The 25,554-nt window shown below is 32.8% G+C and overlaps 1 protein-coding gene across 2 annotated transcripts in view; it reads left to right on the top strand.

Annotated features, from left to right (window-relative positions):
- The window catches only part of LOC118198385 (uncharacterized), a 148,854-nt gene that overhangs the window by 84,258 nt on the left and 39,042 nt on the right, over positions 1 to 25,554 (top strand). The window contains exons 12-14 of one of the 2 annotated variants that reach the window (XM_035370047.2): positions 121 to 1,922; positions 2,025 to 2,088; positions 9,105 to 9,152. In XM_035370047.2, the coding sequence (XP_035225938.1) occupies positions 121 to 1,922; positions 2,025 to 2,088; positions 9,105 to 9,152 (1,914 nt within the window). The remainder of the gene's footprint in view (positions 1 to 120; positions 1,923 to 2,024; positions 2,089 to 9,104; positions 9,153 to 25,554) is intronic. The other variant, XM_085821826.1, reaches the window with a different exon arrangement.

Here is a 25,554-nt window from a genome sequence, read left to right as displayed (position 1 = left end):
TATAACAATTTCTTTTATAATTATTGTAGTTATTTTAGTATATTTTATTGTTCCATGATACATAAAAATTATTTTCTGATATTTTTTAATGTGTATCTTAGTATATTCTATCTTTTACAGGCAGTTGACTTTCTGGAAACTGATATTTCATTAATTTTTGATCCTGAGAATGTTTCTAACAGTATTATTAAATACAAAAGTTTAACTGAAACAGAGCAACAAAAGGAAACATTTGCATCACCTAAAGGGGCAAGTCCCAAAATTATCAAAAATCTTTGCTGTTGCCATCCCGTAATAAATGATGTATCATATCATGATGTTCAGTTACATAGATATTTTCCTGAAATGCATATTGAGCCTCTAGGTGAAAGGCAAAATTCAGCTGTTTCTCCTATTCGACATTTTAAAAAAGGACCTAAAACTGTATCTGTGCCTAATCGGAAAACTGGTACAGAAGTTGCGAAGCATTTTATTGAAGGTTTTGAATCTCTGTCACAAATGCAGAGCTCACAAAGTAGTTATCAATCTAAAGTATTCTTTGTGAATCATGGGCAAAATATACATACAAAAACTATGCATGGCAAAGAAAATAAATTTGGCAAGAATGCAAATTTTAAAGACATAAAAAATCCATCTGATTTTTGTTTCTGTGCTTGTAAGTTAGCTCATCTGACAGATGAAATTTATTTAAATGAGGGATGTGAAATCAATAAATGTGCCTCAAACTCCACTAATGCTAACTCTGAAGAAAATGTAAACTGTCCGTTTGTTCGCAATTCTAATGTATTTCCCTCTGAAGACCTTGTTAAGCTTTCAGAAAATGTGACTTGTTCAGATTTATCTGAGACAGGAATAAAAGCTCAATCTTTACAAGATTCTTATCCATCTATTAGTCCAAAAGCAAAAGTAAAGCAGAAATCTAGGAAAGTGAATGTCTCTAATGGAAGTATGGTTAAAACGCGTTCTCCTTCAAAAAAACATATCAGATCTACTAACCATTCTCAGAAACAGCCTTCAAAAAGAAAATTAATTTCTCCTAGCTGTCAGAAGAATGTAAGTTCTTCCAACACTAAAATTTATTCACACTGCATAGGGAATACAGCTGAATCCGCATGTGCTCCATTTGCTGATATTTGTGAATATCTTAAGAAACAAGATGAGAAACTGCATTTAATACAAGAGAAAATGTCTCTACTTCTTCAAGAACAAACTCAGACTAAACAAAAATGCGAAAAAGATCATGTGTCCAAGATTATTGGAGCAAAAGGTAAGCTTCCAGAATGTAAAAACGCAAAAGACATTGAAACAAATTCATATTTTCTGCAGTATATAAAAGAACAAAATAATAAAATTGAAAGTCTTCAAAATCAAATTAATTTGCTTCTAAGACAGAAATCTGAAAATCAGGAAACTGGTAGTCAGAATGACGCATCTTCAAAAGATTCAGTTGTAAAAATTGTGAGTGAAAGTGCACAGGTTTTATCTAGTGAAACTATTAATACCAAACCAAAGCAAGTTCAAACTAAAAAAACTCTTGAAGATTCTGAAGCTGATGATGCTTTTGTTCAGAAAACAACTGAAAATAAAGCATCATGTAGTATAAGTACAATGACTAGTTTTACATTTAATAATGATTTTAGACACATGGACAGTAAAAAATGTTTTGCTGTTATGACTGATTTTGTGCAATATCAGAAAGCTGCTTCAGTAAAAAATGTGCAATGTGCAGAAATGCATGAAGAATCTGCTGCTGTAAAAAAGGCAGTGGGAATAGGCATACATTCACAGGATGTTATTTCTCCTTGTAATGAGTTAAATAATTTGCCACTTTGCAAAAATATTCAAACAAAAAGCTCTTCTTATTCCAATTTAAGAAAATCTGATCACATTGATTCTCAAGAATCTCCTGGGTCTAATATCAGGTATGTGTATATTAATTTTTCCCTTGTGGACGATTATTATTAATAGAAATATATTAGGTACATTAGGTATTATTAAAAGATATATATTTAATGTATTTCTAGTGAGCAAGAAGATGGCAACCAGTTATGTGAATTCCATCCAATGGAAAAAAAAAAGAAAAAAAAGGTAATTTGATTTAAATAGGTTACTCTGTAATAAAATGAACATTCACTTGTGGTTGAAATCCTTTTTTCCCAAGTATTTTATGCCGAAATTAATTCTTTTATTACTGAATAACTCTTTATATATATATGTGCGTGTGATGTAGTTTTTGTGGAAGATGAAACCACCTCACTCTTTAGTGCTTTAATCATTGCCAAGAAGACTTGTGAAAATCACAACTAGCTTGATGGTTAAAACATCATTTTTATTTTGAACAGGAACAATTATTCAGAAGTACATGTTTGCTTAAACTAGTATCACATTAGGGATACTAAATGCATCCCACAATTTTGATATTAGCAATTTTTAGATTATAAAGACTTTTAGACTATAAAGAAAGAAAATGGAGTGAGAGATGTGGTTTACTCAAGGAGCAGCAGGTGAGAAAAGTGTAATGCATATTAGCTTTGATTATATTTACAGCCAGAAAGTCTTTGTGTTAATCCTTAGCAGCAACTGGGGTAAAGGTATTGCAGGGGGAATATGTAGCTATGAATTTTACAACATTTGCTAGCCAAAGGATGCCTCTCTCTTGGCTTCTTCTCTTCAGTATTAAATGTGTAATACATCAAAATCAATATTATAGGATGTAAATTGCCCCCATTGTGCTATGCCATTCCATAGAGTAATCAACAAGTAATAAAGATATGTTTGGATTATCAAGTGATTTTGTGATTCTTCAAAAGTTCTCAACATCTACTACGCCACCCAGATGATATAGTGGTTAGAGAAGCGTACTGCAATACCGAAAAGTCTGAGTTCGAATCTCAGAGAAGGCATGGATGTTTGTAAATGTAATGTGTCTTTGTGGTATGGGCACTCTAAATATAAGGTGAGCCAAAAGTTCTCTCATATAGTTTGTGGTAGGGGAGAGGAGTGGTAGTCCCTAGGACCATCTCCCAGGATGCTGTCTCTCAAAATTGGGGTGGAAGTAGAAGTTCTACCCCCTGAGGCTCTGGCAACCATTCTTCCATGAAATACATGAATAAGACTACAGCAACAACATCTACTATCTAATCGATGTTTTCAGTGCCCTCTAACCTCAGTCCACTTGCGAATATAGAATGTCAATGTTTCTTCTTTTAGGCAATTTAGAAATAAGGTTAATATTTTCTTTTCAGGAATTTTTTTAAAATAGTAATTTAACTATATTATTTGTTAAAATTGGAAGAATAAGTAGCAATGTAATATTTTATGTTGTTAACTCTTATTTGAGTTATTTATTATTATTTTCATCTTGTATTCCTTAATTTAAACTACACTTGAACTTTGCTAGTTATGATCTGTATCAGTTTTAAAGGGAAAAGTAATGCGTACTAGCTTCAGTCGTATTTATATCCGAAAAATCTTTGTGTTAATCCTGAGCAGCGAAATGGCTAAAAATAGCTTAGTGCAGAGAGAGAGTAATGTAACATGCTGCAGAGTGATGCAAAAAAGCATATCCTTGAAGCAGGGATGTATTTAACTAAATTATGAATTTAAAGGTCTATTACCAATTGGTTCCAATTAAGTTTGATAACAAAAAATCAAATTTTTGTTATCAAAATTTGTTTTATGTTTTGTATTTTACATATATGTAAACAAAACTTTCAATAACCTTCTAAATTCAATCCACTCACAACTGCAAAATAATATCTTCCCTAGAGTTGAGCACTCATCTAATACCAAATTTCTGCAATGAACTGAATTATCATCTCACATATATATATATATATATATACACACACACACACACATCCATAGTATAAAGTCTGAGATTTGAAATTGTCAGCAGGACTTCATCAATTCTGGGTTTTAGATCATCAGTTTAAATCTAGTAAGATGACATATATAGATGTGGCAACATTAGAGCTTTAGACTAGAAGAGAAACACGCTAATGTGACAATCAAAATCGTAAAAAACAACCTTATATTTAGCGTAGGTATAGTTTCCAGATTTTCTCCTCTACTTGATAACAATATTCACACTGTAAAAAATTCTGTTGAAGTCATTGATAAACTTAAAAATATTTCCCCACTTCGTTCCATTATGGTTTCATTTGATGTCAAATCATTGTTTACTAATGTTCCGGTCGAAGGAGCACTAAATTGTCTTGAAACTAGGCTTCGGGAATTTCACTTCACACATACTGAAATTAATGAGTTGGTTTCGCTTACTAAAGTTTCTCTAAGTCAAACCCACTTTGTTTTCCAAAATGCATATTTTCGTCAAGTTGAAGGATTGGCTATGGGTAATCCTCTCAGTCCGGTACTTGCTGACATTTATATGCACTATTTTGAGATGAAATTATTTGATAAATTATCTTTTCGTCTTTGGATTCGGTATGTTGACGACACTTTCGCACTTTTTGACGGTTATAAAGAGGATTTATCCGAGATTCTATCTATTATGAATTCAATTGATCCAGCCATCCAATTCACTCTTGAAATTGAATCCAACAATTCCCTCCCCTTCCTCGATATTCTTATAATCCGCAATGAAACCGATTTTAGCACCACTGTGTACCGTAAACCCTTTGCAGTTTGTTTACCACCCCATGCCAAGTCATGCCACCCTGTTAAGCAAAAAATGGCTTCTTTTTACTATTATGTTTTCCGCGCACTAAAAGTTTGTTCCTCTGAATCTTTGCTTACCAATGAACTTAATTATTTGAGAGCAGTTGCGATTGACCGTGGATTTTCTCCCGTGATTATTGATAAAGCCGTCAAAAAATTTTCAGATTCCCATCAAAGAAGACATTCCACTGTTAGAAATAATATCAATGACCTTGTCGTGCTTCCATTTTATCCTTCTGTTAGCTATAAAATTGCACGGATTCTCCAGAAATTCAATTTTCAAGTCGGTTTCTCCCCTATTAATAAAATTCACCCTTCGATTCTAAAAGATTGCGTTTCTGTCTTGAATTCTTGGGGAATTTATAGTATATCATGTCAGTGTGGTTTAAGATATATTGGCCAAACAAAAAGAGCGTTGAAATTTCGTATCAAGGAACATGAATCTTATGTCAAAAAAGGGGAAATTAACAAGTCTTCAATAGCGTATCATAGCTGGACTTTTAACCATAATTTTGATTTTGGGTCTGCAAAAATCATCCAAAAGGCTTCTTCCATAGGCGAATTGGATTTTCTTGAGGCTTTTCACATTCACAAAGATTTGAAGTCCAATCCAGTCCTTCCTAATGCCTTTAAAATTCTACTGTCTTAATTCAATTATTTTTGCCGATAGATGGCGTTACCTCCTCGCACCTGGTACTACCAGAGGGTATAAAAATCCGTACAGTGGTTGCTTTCCATTATTTGAAGTTCAGATTTTGAGCGTAATGTGCATTTGCCCTCGCTCCCTATTTTAACTTCGCTAATATTTCTTTATGCTTGATCAGACAGCCTGGCTCAGTAAAAGTAGGCGGCCAGTGCAACTCTGATTAAAAATCTAGTTATAACCACGTGCAGTGCAGATAAGCACCACGTGTTTCTGTGATTCCTATTTTCTTCTTTCTATGTATTTCTTTCTCCTGATGAGGAGGGACCTTTAGCTGCCCTCGAAATCGATTGAGTGTTTCATTATACCTACGCTAAATATAAGGTTGTTTTTTACGATTTTGATTAGAGCTTTACTTATTTGTTTAGGTCAAACACAAAGAAGTTCCCCACAACCACTACAGCTACGGTACGCCTGCTTCCTTTTATTGAGTATGATTATATTAACTATTCTTAAACTTTATGAGCAGATTTTTATTATTATTTAATTTATTTTCTTATATTTTTGGCTGATGATCTGGGGGTCTGGATATTGGAAATCTGGGTTTCGGACTTAGTATATATATAAAGTCCGAAACCCAGATTTCCATATATATTATCTAGTTTTTGTCTGGCTGCATACTTACTGACGTGAAATAAGCTGTGCTGTATGTTATAGCATACACATTTTATAATAATACACAAGAATTTTAGATTTTTGCTTTTCCACTTCTCTGAGATACTGTAATTTTCTTCAGCCTTATTTGCATGTCAGACAGAATTTTTTTGTATGAATTATTTTCTTCTTAAATGGTGTAGCTGAAATAGTTGTATAATTTTCTTTTCAATTGTTCTCATTTTCCATTTTTATTGATTTTGTTTAGTATTTAATATCTAGATCACTGTAACTTTTTGTAATTTATTTTAAGTAGTACATTTTTTTAAATTCATATTGAGATTTGAAAGGATAGTTCAAATTGGAAGGTTAAAATTTCTAATAAAATGTTAGAATAAGCCTAACAACTGTTTATATACATCCAATCATTTACTGAAAATGAAAACTTTTTCTAAAAAGCAAAACTTAGAAATTTATCCTGGTATGCTACTGCTTTCATGATATACAACGCACTGGCTTATTATTTTATAAGAAAAAACACTATTTGTATCTTATCCACTATTGAAAGGTGCCAAAAGTTATTGCTTTCAAATAAATGTTTGTCTGTCTATTGCATCCTTGTCTTTTCACCTAGCATCTGCTGACTTTTCTATTAACTTGGACTTTTTACTTTTTCATGGATAAAGGATTTGGACTCTTTTTAGAAATAACAAGATAGAAACTGTATGCATTTTTCAGAATCATGGTGTGTAGCCAGAAATTTGGGAGTATTCTAAATCATATATCATTAAAGAAAACAAATAGTGGAAGTGCAGTACTGAAAAAGAGTTATAAATGGTAGCAAAATTATAGGAAGTATATCTTTTGGCCAGTTTTAGCTAATATGTTTACTAATTTGTTGTTTTGAAAATCTAGTCAAAAATCATAATATGTCTATAGCAAAGTATGCTATTTGCATGTATCCATTTATGAGATGTTAGTCTCAACACTGTTTTGATTAGTATCAAGTCAAATTCCTAAAATTTTCTATGCTAATTATTAAATACCGTATTTGACGGCATATAAAACACACTGGCATATAAGACACACCTTTATTTAGAAGGACGCACACAAGGAAAAAATGTTTCAATAGTCTGCATGACAGCACAGTACCACAATAACTTAAAATGTGGTTTCTTTTAGCTCTCACGTTTTGTAAAAGCCAAATAAACAATCATTGAATTCAAGTACCAAACATATTTTTATTAAGGAAAATTAGCAAATGGAAAGCTATTTTGAACATGATATGTAAATTTCAGTAATGAATAAATGAATGAACGGCAAGCAATCAAACATAATACGAAATAAAGCAGAACCAACAAAAAACGCAGATTCAAGAAAAATGTTGCCTATCATGAAATTAGACTTTAATCACTTTCAAAACCATAAAAATCCTTTTCACTATCATCATCATCATCGAAAAGAATATCTTCATCACTACTTTTCCGTCATCGCTAGTATCACCTTCTTCGAATAGTGTGTCATCTTCTATTCCGTCAAGAGCATTACTGATTCCGCACTTCTTAAAGGACTTAACAATTACTTCAGCCTTTATGTCCTCCCAAGATCTTTTTACCCACTTGCACATTTGTGAAATAGAGGGCCGCTTCATTCTACCTGAGGGTGTCAGGGCATGATGTGGCTCTCCTATCCACTTGTTCCATCATTCTCGCAATTTTCCTTAAATGGTTTATTCACCGATACATCTAAAGGCTGCAATTGGCTAGTTAGTCTACCAGGAATGACAGCTATCTGGGTTTTTAATTCTCTTGCTTTATTCTTTATGGTTTCAGGTCTATGGGCGCTAAACTGATCCAAAACCAAAAGAGAGGGTTTTCTTAGGTCGCCTCGCCCATTCGTTCTGTAACCACAGTTTCATTCCAGCTTCGTCCATCCAGCCTTTCGGATGAACATGAACAATTACAGCCGTTGGAAGTTTTTCTTTTAAATATGAAAAACGGCGGTAGTTTTGTGCCATCAGCACAACATGTTAGAACTACCGTATATCGGGTTTTTTTCATGACCTGTGGTTTTTATGGTTATTGATTTAGATCCTTTAATACTCACAGTCTTGTTGAATGGTAAATTAAATGTGAGTGGAATTTCATCCATATTTCCTATTTGACCGAGCTCGAAAAAAGTTTTCTTGCGTGCATTTATAACAAACCTAGGAAATGCTTTCTTCATAATCTGCTGGCATTGTCTGTGCAATAGTTGTTTTTGTGCGCATTGATAAGCCTTGCCTTTTCATGAACCTGTAGCACCAGCCCTCAGACCCTGAAAAGTTCTGATTCCCATGTTTTTCTAAAAATCCTTTGGCCTCATTGATTATCATTTTGGTTGAAACACTTATCCAAGATTTTCTCTTATCTATCACCCACATTTTTACGGCATTTTCAAGTTCAGGATAAGATTTAGCAGGGCATCAAATGTTATGTTTTTGTTTTTTAGCAGTCTTCAGTTGATCTTCCTGCAATCACCAAGTACATATGTATCATTTTTTCGGTAGGTGGTGGACCGAAATGCCTTGCTGCTGCTCTGTTTCCATGCACTTTGGCGTAGTTTAACACTCCTAGTTTATACTGAATTGTATAGCTTAATCTCTTGTTTCCTGTAGTCATATTTTCCAGGGTATATTTTTTAAACAAATAGTTTTAAGCATCGATACCGACACGTTTGTACAGAGTAGCACCAATACCGACATGTGTGTTGTCTGAGTCAAAGAAAGTCTATGTAAAGAAAAAAAGGCTCCATAGACGTAATGTGACCGTCGAACCTGTTCGAACTTCAACATCAGCTTCGAACTTTGGCGCTTTTTGGCGACAGATATTTCACGCATGCACAGAATAATTATGGCAGATGTAGAAAAATTATGTGTGTCTAGACCTTTATCTGGGCTAAAATAGCATTCAGTATTGAAAGTTAACCCGCGTCCTTCACGTATAAGATGCAGGTAACTTTTTTGAGACCAAATTTAGGGAAAAAAGTGTGTCTTATATGCCATCAAATATGGTAATTTATAATGTGAAATATCAAAATAAATTATGTTAATTTAATTAGTAAATGTATTTTTAATGATTTTCTTCAGTATAGGAACAAAGTCTTGAAGCCATTTGCACTATATGAACATATTTTGGTGAGATATATTAATATTATTTTCTATTTTCATATGTTAATGCTTTTTTAAGTATATGATAATAGTCTTAAGTTTTTGTATATGAAGTAATTTCTGTATGAAATACAGGGAATTAATTCCAAATAGCAGGCATATCGTAGTTAAATATAATTTATATATTACACATTGGTCAGAACACTGCGTTCAAGTATTTTAGCCACAGACTTAGGCATGTAGTGGGAGTTTTTGTATGAATTTTGCAGGAGTTTGGTCATCCAGTAAAATTGCAATAAATCAATAGCTACTTCATTTTTCTCTCCTTTCTTTTACTTCAAAACTTTTTTTTTTATTTTACACTTAAATATATGCTGTATGATTATTAGTACAAAGGGGAAATTTGCCCAGAAATACTATTAATTTTGTTTTGGCATTTTGTGTTTGCATTTATAAAACAAGTTCAGTAGTAGATAACAAACAAAGTGGAAAGTCGAAATTTCTAACACTTTCTGAAACTATCTAGTATTTATTATGCAGTATGTATTGAAAATTCACACCTGTCATTTAGAAATTTGTAGGTAATTATGTGATGCTTATTATGTACTTTTTTACATTTGGTTAATATGCAGTTTTGCTATGTGAGAAATAGTATTTTAAAGTTTGAAAGATGATAATATCATCTTCAGCATAGAAAGGAAACAAGGCAATTTTTAGAGGAATATAATTATGAAAAAAAAAATGAATTTTTAGTCCAAAGGGGCTTTGTCCCTGAAGGACTATTGTTTTCATTTTGTGATTTTGTGTTGGTTCACTATAAATGTCCGTTTCACTCTTCAGATTGTTGCCACCAGAGCCCTGTATTATATTTAAAGAAATTAAATAATGAAGAATCTGCATAAGTGTATGTATGTTTCTCGCATTGTGATAAAACAATGGTTACCTAGAGCCAAAAAAAAAAAACATTTTTATCTCCAGCGCGAGAGACTGTGTGTCGGAAATTCTAAAGATATGCTGATTTTAAAATTATTTTGTGATATTGCTGTTGAACTGAATTTTATGGTTTAAGTGCGAAGAACATGATATTTAATAAATAAAGGTAACACATAAAATGTTAAAAAAACGCCCCTTTGGGCATAATGTAAAATCTGAAAACTTTCAGATCTTTTTTTATTTGTTTGTTTATTTATTTACTTAAGACATCTTTTTGAATAAGTAAATACAGAATAGTAAACTAAACATGAAAGGAGAATAAAACAGTTTTTAATTTTACTATTTATTCAAAGTATTTGTTCATAACAAGTGCAAAAAGCAATGATAAGACTATTATTTCTTCACAGTTTGATATCATTCAAAGCATTTTCCTGTGAAGTGGAACACAGTAGAAGTTATATGTGAAACATGTTTCACTCCATACTTTTTTCACTGAGCACACATGACATGGTCTTTCCGGATTTTTTTTTTCGTTCCCCATACCAACAATTTTCTCTAATACATATTTGCTCATATTCATGAATAAGCTGCAGGGTGTCAGATTTTGATAGCCTTTGCACAGCAGACATGAATGGCTCTGGTTTTTGGGTGTTAGTTGTAAGTGGTTCATCAGTAACCCAATACTACGCGATATTATGCAAAAAGTTCTTACATTTTATTTTTTGATACTTTGTAGCGTTATATATTACATATAAATTGAAAAACTCATAAATCACCATATAAACAACTAAGCACTTTGTCCACTTTTACTCTTTACATTAGGTATGCACAACCTTTTTAGCAGAAGGGCGGCTAACAGAAACGACATGGTTGCCGAGGGCCAATAGCGTATGAAAAAAAAAACTCGGGTAGGGGGGGTTCAATGCAATAAGTCGCTTAATTTGTAATTTAGACATGTATTATATCAAATTTAAATTGATTTGGAGACCATTATATATGTAAGCATAGAGGGATGGGTTTTGCCTTGCATGTGCTACTGGGGCCAAAACACCCAGTTCAGCTTGAAAAATGCTTGTGCATGATAATTTAATATGCTTGTTCAGTTTATGCTTGTGCGGGATAATTTAATACTTGTATACAAATATTTTAATAAAAATGTGTACAAGTTAGCCATACTTAAATACATTAGTGTGATGGTTGAGACTGAATTTTTTGATATTCTTAAGATAGATTGCAAGGGTTGATCTGTCAGTTTATTTCTTAATTTTGACTTATTTAGATTCATAAAAAAATATTTTTGTTCACATATATAAGTACTACCCTCAACATGGTAACACATCTGCTTGCATTATGTTTTAAGCACAAAAATTCGGCAGCTATTCTGTGAAAATCCAGAATATCTACATCACAGAATCTAGATTTGTATAAGTCAGAAGTTTGTAAATTGATAAGTTCTAGTTGAACATCTTCTGGAGCTCCTGACTGCAGCAGAAAATGGATCCCCGAACAGTTTAATTTTAGCCATCTCAAAGTCTGCAAATTGCTTTTCAAAAAAATAGGCTACCTCTTTATATGATCTGAATAATCCAGTTATATCAGAAAATTTTCTTTGAGTTTCTTCAGGTAAGGAAAATTGACAAAATTTTGACAGCCAAGCTGCTTTGAGAGCAGCTGGAATTTTAGTTTGAAAGCAGATACTGCATTGGGCAGGTGATTGATGAATTAGTTTTTTCCCATCAATTTTTTGTTTAGGTCATTCAGATGGGCTGTCATATCAACTAAAACTGCTAACTCACACTTGAAAGATGGTTCCTTTAACATCCTAGTTTGCCTGTCATTTTTTTCAAAGAATGGTATTATTTCATCAATCAAATCAGCAAACTTTTTCAAAGTCTCTCCACGTCTCAACCATCATACTTCAGAGTAATACAGTACAAAGTCCGAAATCCAGACGTCCATTATCCGGAATGATCTAAAATCCGGACCTTAAAACACCAACAAAATTTTTTTCATAGGCTTTAATCATGCGCATTTAATTTCCCCCTCCACGCACATCTGGAGAGTCACGATTCTTAAACATCTTGAGAGTTCCGATTCTTAATTTCACTTCGACGCTAAATAAAATACCTTGTTATTGAAGAAACAATCATTTTAGCATAAATTTGTACAATCAGTAATTTGGCTCCGTTGCTGCGTATTTGCCTGGCACCCATCTCAAACCGAAACATTCCACATAGATACATTGTTGATCTGACACGCCAACCTGGCGAATCCTTATTTATTATACTTTCCTTTCATTACCGCATGTTTATCAAAACATGACAACTTGAGTAATGACTCATGTAGCGATACCTAAAAAATTTTTTTACGTTAGTATTTGAATCATAAAGAAGTGTGGTAACCTTTTATGTTGACATTACGCTTGGCAATGATTACAGATTTCAGTTGCACTAAAAAATGTTGACGAAGAATAATTTACCAAAAACTTATTTCCATATGCTAAAAATAGATTTTGATGATACTCATAGACCCAAAGATTACATTTAAATCATAAATACTTCATTATTTCATAAATTGCAATTTCATATTTTTAATTTTATAATTTCTACATGCCATCTTACTAGATTTAAACTGATGATCTATTATCTGGAAAAATCCCAAATCCAGAATCACTGAAGTTCCAACGAGTCTGGATTTTGGACTCTGTCCTGTATATGAGATCACTATGTGGCACATCTGTGTGTTTTAGGATTTCCTTAAATTCCCTGTGGTTTAAACCATGTGAGTGAATAAAATTGATTGTATCACTGACTACTTTCATTAGGTGGTCAAATCGTAGTTCTTTCTCACATAGCTATTCTTGGTGTATGCTACAATGATACCCAAGCAAATCTTTTCCTCTATCATCCAAATGATTTCTCAGTAGACTCACTATGCCATTCTGAATTCCAATCGTGACTGGAGCTTAATCAGTAGTGATACTAACAAGGTTGTCAATATCAAAATTATGTGCAGAACACAAATTTAAAACTGAGGATAAAATATCAGTTTTAATTGTTCACCCCTTCATTGAAATCATTTCAATAAGTTCTTCAATTACTTCAAAATTTTCAGAAATTCCTCTGACAAACAAAAAAAGCTGAGCTGTTGAAATAATATCTATTGACTCATCAGCTGCTAGAGAAAAGAACTATCATTCTGCTGAGATTCTCATTTTTAAATTTCCGCGTAGCTTCAGGGCATACTTTCTCGGAAGCCAACAATATGCATTCCTTTCCAAAATCGCCATCAGTAAATGGGCGGCCACTTTTAGTAATTAAAGCTGCAATTCCCAAACTAACTTCAACACAGTTATCTAACTGTGAAGATGCCTTTGTAAATACATTCCTTTGAGCAACAAGAGGATGACGAAGATATTCGATTTTATGATTTCGATCCTCTCCCTCAAGCTTTGAAAATGTTTCGTGTCGTAGTGTCGCTTAATGTTATACTTCTTGCAAACACTAATAGTAAAATTACATATCAAGCATGTAATTCTATTATTTTGCTCCACAAAAAAGTATTTCGAAGTCCAGGCCTCCGAAAATTTCCTGTTATCGTCCGCTAACTTTCCTTTTTGTTTTGCATCCATTCATCATGGCAACTATCAAAACCACGGGGAACAAAAATTCTATGTTGGTTCCACTTTCAAAATAATATTTAAACAAAAAAGTGACATATTCAAAACATGAAACTTCTTAGTGGTCTCGAAAAGAAAAATAAACACACACATGATAAAACAATGTATAGTCATGAAGCCAAAAGTGCAACGATGTCAAGCAAATGAATACACTGCTTCGGATTCGAGCAAATACTTTTTTCTTCCACTTTACTAGCACATGCATGCAAACACGCGCATGCTACGTCATACCACAGACTCTTTCTCAATCTTCTACAGATTTTGGTCCTACAGGCTAGGAGCAATTTTCGTGTTCAAGCAGCAGATACTTGCTTTCGTTGAAACTTAGAACTTGGTTCAGTGCCAAATCTCTCTTCGAGATAACAGAATAGAATGAGTAATGAAAGGGGGAGTGGTGAAATTTTTTTTTGCTCGCAACCCCTTCTAGAGACTACCAATATGTCAAATCGCAGCAAAAGTTTGAAAAGGTCTTGGTGAGCCACAGGTTGTGTTCCCTACATTTTACAAAATGCCATAGCGTACTGACCACCTAATCTATTCTTTTTATATACTTGTTGTAGTCAGTCAAAGCCTTTGGTTTTATAATTTTTATTTCATTGTATGACCTACATTATGGCTTTCTTTCATTTCTGCAGAATGGATTGAAGTGATTAAGCTCATTGCTTTCTTTGATTGCTATACTTGTATCAATATCTCTCTCTTCTTCTTCTTCTTCTTCTTCTTCTTTTTTTTTTTTTTTTTTTTTTTTTTTTTTTTGATACTCTGGTATATTTTTATTTTTCCTAATACTTTCGCAAATTCATTTTCCTTTTTGTAAAAGTACTTCCATATTATCCATATTATTGATGCTATTGTAATAATTATCCATATACGCATGGTGTCGGATATCAGTATTTGGTGAAACTTCTGTGAGTATTGTTTCAATCAACTGCGATCCTTGAGCTACTTGAAAATTACAAATATAACCTGTGTCACTCTTCGATAATATTCCTATAAGTATGCCATACTTTAAATGTTTTCCAGTATTGTTAACTCTAAAAAATAATCATCCTGTCCAAGGTATTTTACCCTTATCTAACAATACTTGTTTCTTTGGTTTGTAAATGTTAAATTTTTCAACAAAATAATTTAGTACAGGCCTGGTTTTGAATAACTGATGAGATTCATCTGCGAAGTCTATTGTTATTGAGATGCCAAGCCTTCCCACATTTGCAGAAACATATCCCTTGACATAGTTTTTGAAAAACAGCATATCTGTATGGGGATCAGTTGACCAGTAATCATCTCGTGTATCTTTACAAACGTAGCTCATGAAAATAATGAACCCTAAAAATTTTCTTTATCTTTGGAACCCTAATATCTTTCCATTTCGTACTTTTGCAAGATTTTTTAAACTTATATTTTGATAATAATATCTGTTTGATTCCATTATTAAATAAGTAAAAATGTACTCACCTATAAATAACTTTGCTGCATCAGCTGTGGATTCAGGAACATTAGTTATGTCAGTTATCCCAGGTGACTCAAAATTTCAAGGACTTGAGCATTGTCAGTCGATGACCATTCAGTCAGAATTTGTTTCAGAACTGCTAGAAATAGTACCTCGCGTGAACTCCCGAGAATGTGGAATAATGTCATCATCATCAATTTCTTTGTTATGTTGACTTTCAGATTATTATCATACAAAAATATCTGATAATTCATCAGCATGTATTTCTGGATCACTTTTTTAGTCATAATAACTCATTTTATCCAGGGGTTCATACACATTTCTGCACGTGAAAATTAAGTACTTTTAAGGACTTCTAAGGTACTATCAAGCAAATAGGAACTGAATAAACTAGTGATTTTCTGCATTCGAACTTCACTTTGTAATGTGTAAGAATAAAGAAATCTGTAAGATGCATTATTAGTAAACATAATTTGCTATTTAACTTGATTATTAGAACAAATTCATGAATAAAATTAACTCATATTTTTTTAAGTAAATAGCATTAAATTATAAAATTTCTTAAAATGTTAAAATTTTATGTTTAAATAACATTTAAATTTTGCATAATAATTGTAATAGTCCCACATATTTTAAAGAAAATTATTGACTTTTTATATAAATTTTACTAACTACGGTCAAAAGTCGTTAATCTGGACTTGTCGGGACTTCGGCGATTCCGGATTATCAATTTTTCCGGATTATAGATCATCAGTTTAAATCTCGTAAGATGGCATGCAGAAATTCTAAAATTAAAAATATGAAACCATAATTTATGAAATAAAGAATAATTATGATCTAAAAGGTATCAAAATTTAAAAAAAAAAAAAAAAAAAAAAAAAAAAAAAAAAAAAAAAAAAAAAAAAACTTTCTCTATAATACTTTCTCTTTAATTCTATAAACAGACATAATTTCTTGTTCAGTTACAAAGTTCCGCTGTTCAAGTCCCTTAATTGCTGTGCCGAGAATACCGACTAACTTGTCAATCGAAATTTTTTCGTTTTCACTAACCTCTCTGTCACCTTCTTCGTGTCTTTATCCATTTTTTGCAGCAATTCCACTTTTTGTTTGATGGACATCGAAACATACTTTCGTTTTGTAGATCCTTTGGGAGCTTCAGCATCGGAAATTCTATTTGACATAATCAAAAGTTCAAGTTTACTTTTATAAAATTGCTCTTGCAGTCTGTAAAAAATAATAAATCGGATCCAATTCGAAGATTAAGGAACAACGCAATCATCAACATTTACTGAAATAGATAATTAGATAATTTTAGCTTATACCGTCCGTTATACATAAAATGCACGCGCAAAAACATATTCTGCACTTGTGCACACGCATATGCGCAGCCGTAAGGGTCTTACGCGCACGCGTAAACACCTGTGCACATGTATCAACGTGGCGCGTGCGCAGAAAGTTTTTAGCTTTGAGGTCCGAATTAACGACTTGATTGTACTAGCTTTATCTTGATTTTTTTCCTTTTATGCCTCATTTAGTCATATACACAGTCCACAACAGATTTCTACAACTTTATGTCAAGTGGCATATTCACAGTAAAAATTAAGTGAAGGCGATAACTCACTTTAACATGTAGAGATAACTTCTAAGGGTGAGCAATTAGTTACAAATAATTAAATTACATAGTTAGGTAACTCTCAGTCATAATAGATTTACATAGTAGCATTTTTCTTATCTCCATTATAAAAGTAGTAAGAACCTTTTACAGCAATTTTACGTAGCGTATTCGGAAACTAAGTACCGTTTTATTCTAGCGCCGTCGCTGCGCTATGTTAGGCGTCCCGCGCATGCGCACTAGTCTTTCTTGTTCACTGACTTTCAATTGTCACCATTTTGGTTGCTTTATGTTGTGTTTTCAGTTTGCTGTGCACATTCAAAATGTTTAAGACAATTAGTTCTCCCGCTGACTGTGAGATTTGTGCCGTGATTAAATTTTTGAACGCGAGGAATGTTAAACCGACCGAAATTTATCGTCAAGTGACAGAAGTTTACGGTGAATACACGATAAGTGATGGAATGGTGAGAAAGTGGGTAAGAATGTTTAATGCAGATCGAACAAATGTCCACGCCGAGGCTCTGAGTGGTCGGCCTTCTGTTGTCACCGATGATTTGGTAAGGAAAGTTGATGAAGCAATTCATGAGAACAGACGTTTCACAATGACAACTCTTTCAGAGGCATTTCCACAAATTTCATGTACTGTTTTGTTCGAAATTGTGTCTGACCGCTTGAATTATCGCAAACTGTGAATTATCACAAAACAAAGCGACTTGGTAGTGCCCTGACATTTCTCACGCGGTACAGTGATGAAGGAGAAAACTTTTTAAACCAAATTGTGACAGGTGATGAAACTTGGGTGTGTCATTTCACACCAGAATCGAAACAACAATCGATGGAGTGGAGACAAACTCATTCTCCGAAAAAACAAAAGTTCAAAGTGACAATGTCATCACAAAAAATCATGTGCACTGTCTTCTGAGATAGGAAAGGCGTTTTGCTTACTGAATTTCTTCCCAGAGGTGAAACCATTAATGCGGCACGATATTGTAAGACTTTAACAAAACTAAGGCGGGCCATTCAAAACAAACGAAGAGGAATGCTCAGTAAAGGAATTGTGTTGCTCCATGACAATGCTCGGCGCCATACTGCTGGTGTCACTCAATCGTTAATTCGACAGTTTCATTGGGAGCAGTTCGATCACCCGCCCTACAGCCCGGACTTGGCGCCGTCCGACTATCACTTGTTCCTGCACATAAAGCGCAAGCTTGGTGGCAAGCACTTTGGATCTGACGATGACACAAAAAATGCTGTGGAGTCGTGGTTATCGAAACTGGCGGGAAGTTTCTTTGACGATGGTATACAAAAACTGGTCACCCGCTATGACAAGTTTTTGATCATTGGTGGAAACTATGTTGAAAAATAGTTTAAGACATGTATTTTCATGTAAAAATAAAATTGGATTCGAAAAAATTGTTAAAAAATACGGTACTTAGTTACCGAATACACCTCGTAATTTATAATATTGAATCTAAAATGATATTAATATAATTATACATTAAAAGGTACAAAATATTTATGTTTTATAGCTCTTAATGTATAATTATACTAACATCTAACTATTTATGTCACGTAAATAAAATTATTTAATAATAGTTTAATAAAACTATTGAACTATCTATAAATAAAACTATGTGTTGTAGCAACAACAAACAACAATATGTTTATGCATCTTTTTAATTTGAAAATTTTCCAGATATTTTAGCTAATTTACATCGGTTTCCTTCGCTTTAGCATCTCTTCTAATTTCAATAAACAGCTGATGTTCCACTAATTTCTGCTTCTTCTAATTTATACATGCTTCAGCAATGCACCTCTGAAGAATAATTTTTCTCTCTCTCTCTTCATAAAATCAGTTTCTTCTTCAATGAATTTCCTCTTCATTTTAGAATTTTCAGATTTAAGTAAAAATTTCTGTTATTCCGTAGAAATCATTGTATTTAGAATGTGTAGAAGAAATTGATAATTTTATTTCTTTAATAATAGGAATAGTGAGAATAAAAATGATATAAGATCAAGACTGGTGACGGAGTCAATGTTGCAAAATTTTTAGAATTTAGTAAAGCACTGAGCAACACAATTTAAGACAAAAGTTTTAGAACTTATGCCAGGCACTGATGTGTATATTATGCACTGAGACATATATGATGAATCTTTTAATAAATTGTTGGCTTTCAGTTTCTTTGCTTTGTTCAATATTTGTGTCTAGTGGAAAGATAAGAATATAAAGGGAAGATAAACATGTTAAGAGAAAGACTTCTGGGACTTCAAGGGGGGGGGAATTCAAATAATTTTCTTTTTAATGTTCCAAAATTTTTGCAAAATATAAAAAAATCATCAATTTCCTATAAGACACTTCTATTATGTGTTAATACCATGAGGGCACTGTTAATTTCGTCACATTTTGCTAGAAGTTGTAAATCTACAAATCTTGCCTTCAAATCCTTCTACACCTTCTGAGGTGCAAGGTCTAAATTCCGAAAAAAAATTATCCCATCCAAATTAGTAACAGCAAAAAGCCAGAGGATTTTTTTGGGGGGGGATTGAAAAGTGTTAAGTGAATTTTCAAGAGAAAACTGACACACATTTAAATATTCTGAAGCAATTACATGGGAAAATTCTCTTTGTCATGAAAAAGTTTGTTTATTTATATACAGTACAATGTCCGTAATCCGGACTCATTGCGACTTCGGCGATTCCTGATTAAGGGTTTTTCCGGATTATAGATCATCAATTTAAATCTGGTAAGATGGCATACAGAAATTAAACAATTAAAAATATGAAACCGTAATTTATGAATTATGATCTAAAGGGTATCAAATTTTTTTTTTTAAAAAAAGCTTAATATTTATTTGTTTACTTTATTAAACATTTGTTTCAGTGTAAATTGTTTAAGTTGCTTCATTTTTTTGGTGCTAAACGCGCATGCGTAAACATTAAGTGTGCATGCGTAAAGCATACAAAAAAAAGTTCGTGGCTTTGAGTGTGGATTATAGATCATTTCGGATAATGGACATCCGGATTACAGACTTTGTACTGTATTTATATAATTAAAGGCATAAAATAAGAAACTTAGAACTAATATTTCACAAAATCCAGGAATTGAAATTCATGATTAATAAATTTCAAATAATCATAGAAATGCAATAATAAATTTTAAAAACAAAAAATTTCAAACAAGCAAAACCCCTCTTCGAAAACTATGAAATTAAAAGAAAAATGAACTAAAACAGAAGGGGAATTCAATCAATCTCAATGTCACTTCATCAAGGGGGAGGAACCTTGAAATTAATTGAAATCTCTCTTCTACAAAGATCCTTGCTTTTCTGTATCCAGAATTAGCTGATGAACCATTTCAATGTATTTAAATTATAATTATAATAGTTCATCTAAAAATTCTGGCCCTTCCCAAAAGCAAGGGAAATTTTTTTTTAATTATAAACGTTAGGAAATCTAAAGAGAATTCTATCCCTTTAAAAGATTGAAAACGAAAGTGAAAAATCATTTTGATTTAAGAAATTATTCCTTGGAGTATTTTGATTTTCCATTTGCGTTTTTTCAGTTTCATTTTCAATACTTTTAAAAGAAAAGAATTCTTTTTTAAGTTTTTCTAAATTTTATTTGGTTTTACACTAAATAATTTTATTTATTTCCCTTTATGTTTTACAAGAGTAAAAAAAAAAATTACATTAATTTCATTCAATTAGTATGCTTTCTGTTTCTTTGACTAAAAATACAAATTAAAATTTTTCCGTGAAATATTTAACGTTTTTCTTTTGGTTTCAAAATTACATTTACGTACAAGATTTTAGCCTTTTGAGCGATTAATTTCTTGCCAAAGTTTTTTAGTTTCGCCAAAGAAACCAATTTTATTTTGTATGTTAAATGTATCGCCTATCAAATTATAACTAGAGTCTAATGAGAGTGAAGGGAGTTCTTAATTTCATTTTGTATGTTCTAAATAGGTTTTTCGACTAGAACTTAGTTCACTGGATTTTCTGTTTAAAGATTCACATTTAAATTTTAAAAAAAATTCACTGAAGTTTTGTTTTTTCACTTTCGTTTTCAATTCTTTAAAGGGACAGAATTCTCTTTATTTAAGATTTTTCTAATGTTTATAATTTTTTTTTTTTTTTCTAATTTCCCTTGCTTTGGGGAAGGGCCAGAATATTTGAATGAACTATTATAATTATAATTTAAATACATTGAAAAGGTTCATCAGCTAATTCTGGATACAGAAAAGCAAGGATTTTTGTAGAAGAGAAATTTCAATTAATTTCAAGGTTCTTCCTCCCCTGATGAAGTACCATTGAGATTGATTGAATTCTTCTTCTGTTTCTGTTCATTTTTCATTTAATTTCATAATTTTTGAAGAGTGGTTTTGCTTTATTTGAAATGATTTGGTTTTAAAATTTTTAAAATTATTATTGCATTTCTATGATTAGTATTTGAAATTTATAACTTATGAATTTCAATTTCTGGTCTGTGTGAAATATTAGTTCTAAATTTCTTACTTTGTCTTTAATAATAATTTCTCTGCAGATTAATGCACAAAAATAATTAGGCATGTTTGTGTTTTGTTTTCAAAAGAATTATTTATAAATATATTATGTTATATATATATATATATATAATGTTGTATGATCTTAAATTCACTTATTGTGAAATTGAGTTATTCTACTACTTGTGTAATTGCTGCAAAGTAAGTTAATAATAATTTATTTACTAAAGAAATATTGATTATATTATCTCCTAAGATTAATTTTGGTAGAATTATCTTAAAAGAGTGAATCCATACTTAGTAAGTTCAATTTCGAAAATTGTTTTAAAGTAAATTGAATGTAAATTGTCAAAAATGTTTAATGAGGACTTGAATTAAATCTTGAATAACAAAATTTCAGTTGTAAAAAGAAATAAATTAAAAGCAAGTAATTAAATTAAATGCAAGTAATTATTGCCATTGATCGGAAATTAATTGACTTTTCAAGGGGAACAAACCAACTCCCGTTTAATGAACAATAATTAAGAAATAAATACGAAGGTGTTTCGTCTTTTACTCGAGCAATAAGGTGATGCCAAACCGGCAATTCAGGCTAGGCCGAACATTTCCGTGAATAGAAGGGATTAAGAACCAATGCAGAGAACCAAAGAACTCATTCCGATTAAGCATTTTAGCTAATTTAATTTTGAGTGAAAAGCAATTTCTGCAGTAAAATTGATATTACTCGAGTAATTGTCCCCCGACACCCTCATGTTTATGCATTTTATTTCAAAACTATTTGTAAAAATTAAACATTGGAAATTGGCATTATGAAATAGAATTCAAAGTAATTGAAATAAACATTAGGAAATTACAAAATATAAGAAATATAATGCAATCTTTGCAAAAACAAATCAAAAAATAAAAAATAAAAATTTAAATTTTAAAAATATATAATGAGAAAAGAGAATGTACATGAAGATATAAAGGCAAGAGAATGTACATGAAGATATAAAGGCCAGAAAAAGCATTAATTAACTTACGTTCTTTCTAGTGGGAAGTGGGCAAAGTGTTCTCTTTGCGTCTGACTCGGAAGGGTTATGGTGATTTCCTGTTATGTTTTACCACCAATCCTCGAGTTCCATATCACAGATTATGTTCCTACTGCATTGATATAAATATTAACAAGACATAGCGCACAATAAAAATTAAGCTTTATTTAGGAACATCGCGTATACTCCCCGACAGCCTGCCTGTGTCGCTCTGCTCGCTACTCGTAAGAAACTTCTCTAGGGTTGCCAGACTTATTGGATGGCGTAAGGCGCACTCCTTATCGCCATCACCACAGAGTCCCCCCCCAGTTCCTTTAATGGCTATTCAAAGGAACGACATAGGTTATGAAATTATCTCAGAGTATCCGTACTGTCGGGTATTTTTTTCATGATTACAAAATTAGAATGTAAAATTAGAAAAGATCAAAATGCAATTCAATATATAACAAGGTATTGACACATGTAATAAACATGAAATAACAAAAAATATGTTACAATATGAATTTTTAAAAAAAAATGTTTTAAATTGTTATGTAAGAAGCAAGTTTCTTAGGGAAGTGAACATGTCTTCCCGATCTGGTGACAGTTTGTGTCTTAGAGAGTTTGTTTGCAGATTTATTCTGCTGAACTGTCTTTAAGTCTTTATTTGTTTTCAGTTCAGGCAAATTAGAGTCCGAAAGCAAATAGGCTGGTTTCACACGGTCTATAGACACAGTAGATTTCAGACCGTTAATATCAATTGTGAAAGTTTTGTTCGTTCTAGAAAGGACTTTATGCAGACCTGTATATGGTTGGCACAGAGGTGGCTTTACTCGATCGACACGTAAGTATACATGCGTACACGACTTTAAGGTAGCACTTACGTAACATTTTTCTTGGCAATGTGCAGATGTTGCTATTGGATTCAATCGTTGCATTCTATGCCGAAGATTCGTAATAAATTGTGTGTCATACGGAGATATCTTAGATGACGTTATCATATCACTAGGCAGCTTGAGAGTTGTGCCGTACACCAGTTCAGCACAAGATGACTGTAGATCTTCCTTTATGGCTGTACGAATACCAAGCATAACAACTGGTAGTGTTTCAGTCCAGTTATTGGTTTCGTGAGCCTTGAGAGAAGATTTTAAATGTCGATGAAATCGTTCAACAATGCCGTTGGACATTGGATGATAAGCTGTTGTTGTGATTCTGTTCGTACCCAAAATGCGCGTGAATTCTGCAAAAAGTGCGGATCTCATTTGAGAACCTTGGTCTGTTGTTATGATTGATGGGCAGCCAAAACGAGATATCCAACAGTTGAAGATGGCTCGGCAAATGGTTTCCGTTTTCATATCCGGGATGGGAATGGCTTCAGGCCATCTGGAGAATCTATCTATTAGAGTCAAAAGGTACACATTGCCTTCTGATGGAGGTAATGGTCCAACGATATCCATATGGATTTTTGAAAAACGAGCATCAGGAAGAGAGAATGTGCCCAGTGGTGCTTTAGTATGCCTAGTAATTTTCAATTTTTGGCAAGATTCACAGGATTTCACCCAATTTTTGATATGACGTTTCATATCTGGCCATACATAACGAGAACAAATAAGCTTCGTAGTAGCTGCAATTCCTGGATGTGACAGATTATGCAGATGATTAAAGATGAGTCTGCAAAAGGAATTCGGAACAAATGGACGAGGAATGTCTGTTGATACGTCACAAAGAATATTACCATCAGAATATTGGCACGGTTTAAATTCGAGTTTCAAAGATGATGTGTTGTTTTTGAGAAGGTCTTGTACCTCCGGATCATGCCGTTGAGCTTCCGAAAATTTTTTAAAATCCAAAAATGGAGATTTTGTTATGGAATCAATTTCAATTCTTGAAAGAGCATCAGCAACGACGTTTTTTGAACCTTGCACATGCCTAATATCAGTAGAGTACTGAGAAATAAAATCTAAATGTCGCAATTGTCGAGGTGAACATTTATGAGGGTTCTGTTTAAAAGCGTATATTAACGGTTTTTGATCCGTATAAATTATAAAATTTCTGCCCTTTAACATGTGTCGGAATTTCTTAATTGCAGAATAAATAGAAAATAATTCCCTATCATACGCGGACCATTTCTGTTGACTTTTATTGAGTTTCATAGAGAAAAATGCTATAGGTTCCCATGTTTGTTGAGGCAACTGCATAAGTGTGCCGCCTATTGCGACGTCTGAGGCATCTACCCAGATGCTTAGCTGGGCTCCGGGAATAGGGTGTCTCAAAAGGGTAGCCTGAGCAATGCCATTTTTGGCAGCAATAAAGGCTTGTTCAGCATTCTCGTTCCAATTTAATTGTGGGGATGAATCCTGAACACGAGAACGAGATTTCTTTTTATTAATATAGCCTTCTAACAATTTTATTAAAGGAGAAAGAATATGTGCTGCTTTAGGTATGAAACATCTGTAAAAGTTAAACATGCCTAAAAATCGGCGAAGCTGAGTGAGAGTGGTAGGTTGAGGAAAATCTAAAATACATTTGACTTTGTCAGGAAGAAGTTCAATTCTGTTTTCACTAAGGTGAAAACCTAAGAAATCAATAGACGTTTGACCAAAGGTGCATTTTGAAACATTTATGCAAAGTCCATATTCCTGAAGTTTGGAAAATAAAGCTTTCAAATGCCTGCAATGTTCCTCAGAATCTTTAGAGGCTATGAGCAAGTCATTGACGAAAGCGTAAACACCTTCTAAATCCCGCGTGACTTCATCTATTAAACGTTGAAAAGTTGCAGATGCATTGCATAAGCCGAATTGCATGTGGGTACTTTCGAATAAACCGAATGGTGTGCATATGGCGGTTTTGTGGATGTCGGCTGGGTTAATTGGTATTTGATGGTATGCCTTAATCAGGTCAACAAGACTAAAAATTTTAGTACCGTGCAATGCAGCAGTAAAATCGGCTAAGCATGGAATAGGGTATTTGTCTTTTATTGTTTGAGCGTTCAATGCTCGATAATCTCCTACAGGTCTCCATTCCAGACTTCCCTTTTTTGGAACCATGTGAAGTGGGGACGCATAATTGCTGCTCGAAGGTCTCAAATGCCCCAATTGCATCATAGTTTGAAATTCTTGTTTTGCTATTTTTAAGCGATCTGGAGCTAACCGACGAGGTTTTGCAACCACAGGTGGACCTTTAGTTATGATATAATGAACGGTGTTATGTTTAACAGGTTGGTTAGGATCTAGTAACTGAAGGA

The sequence above is a fragment of the Stegodyphus dumicola genome, chromosome 8 (assembly GCF_044657685.1).
Source record: "Stegodyphus dumicola isolate Sdum_Otavi_A_Nest chromosome 8, ASM4465768v1".
NCBI lineage: Eukaryota > Metazoa > Arthropoda > Arachnida > Araneae > Eresidae > Stegodyphus > Stegodyphus dumicola.
Note: the sequence above shows the minus strand (reverse complement) of the source record. Positions and strands in the feature narration are given on the sequence as shown.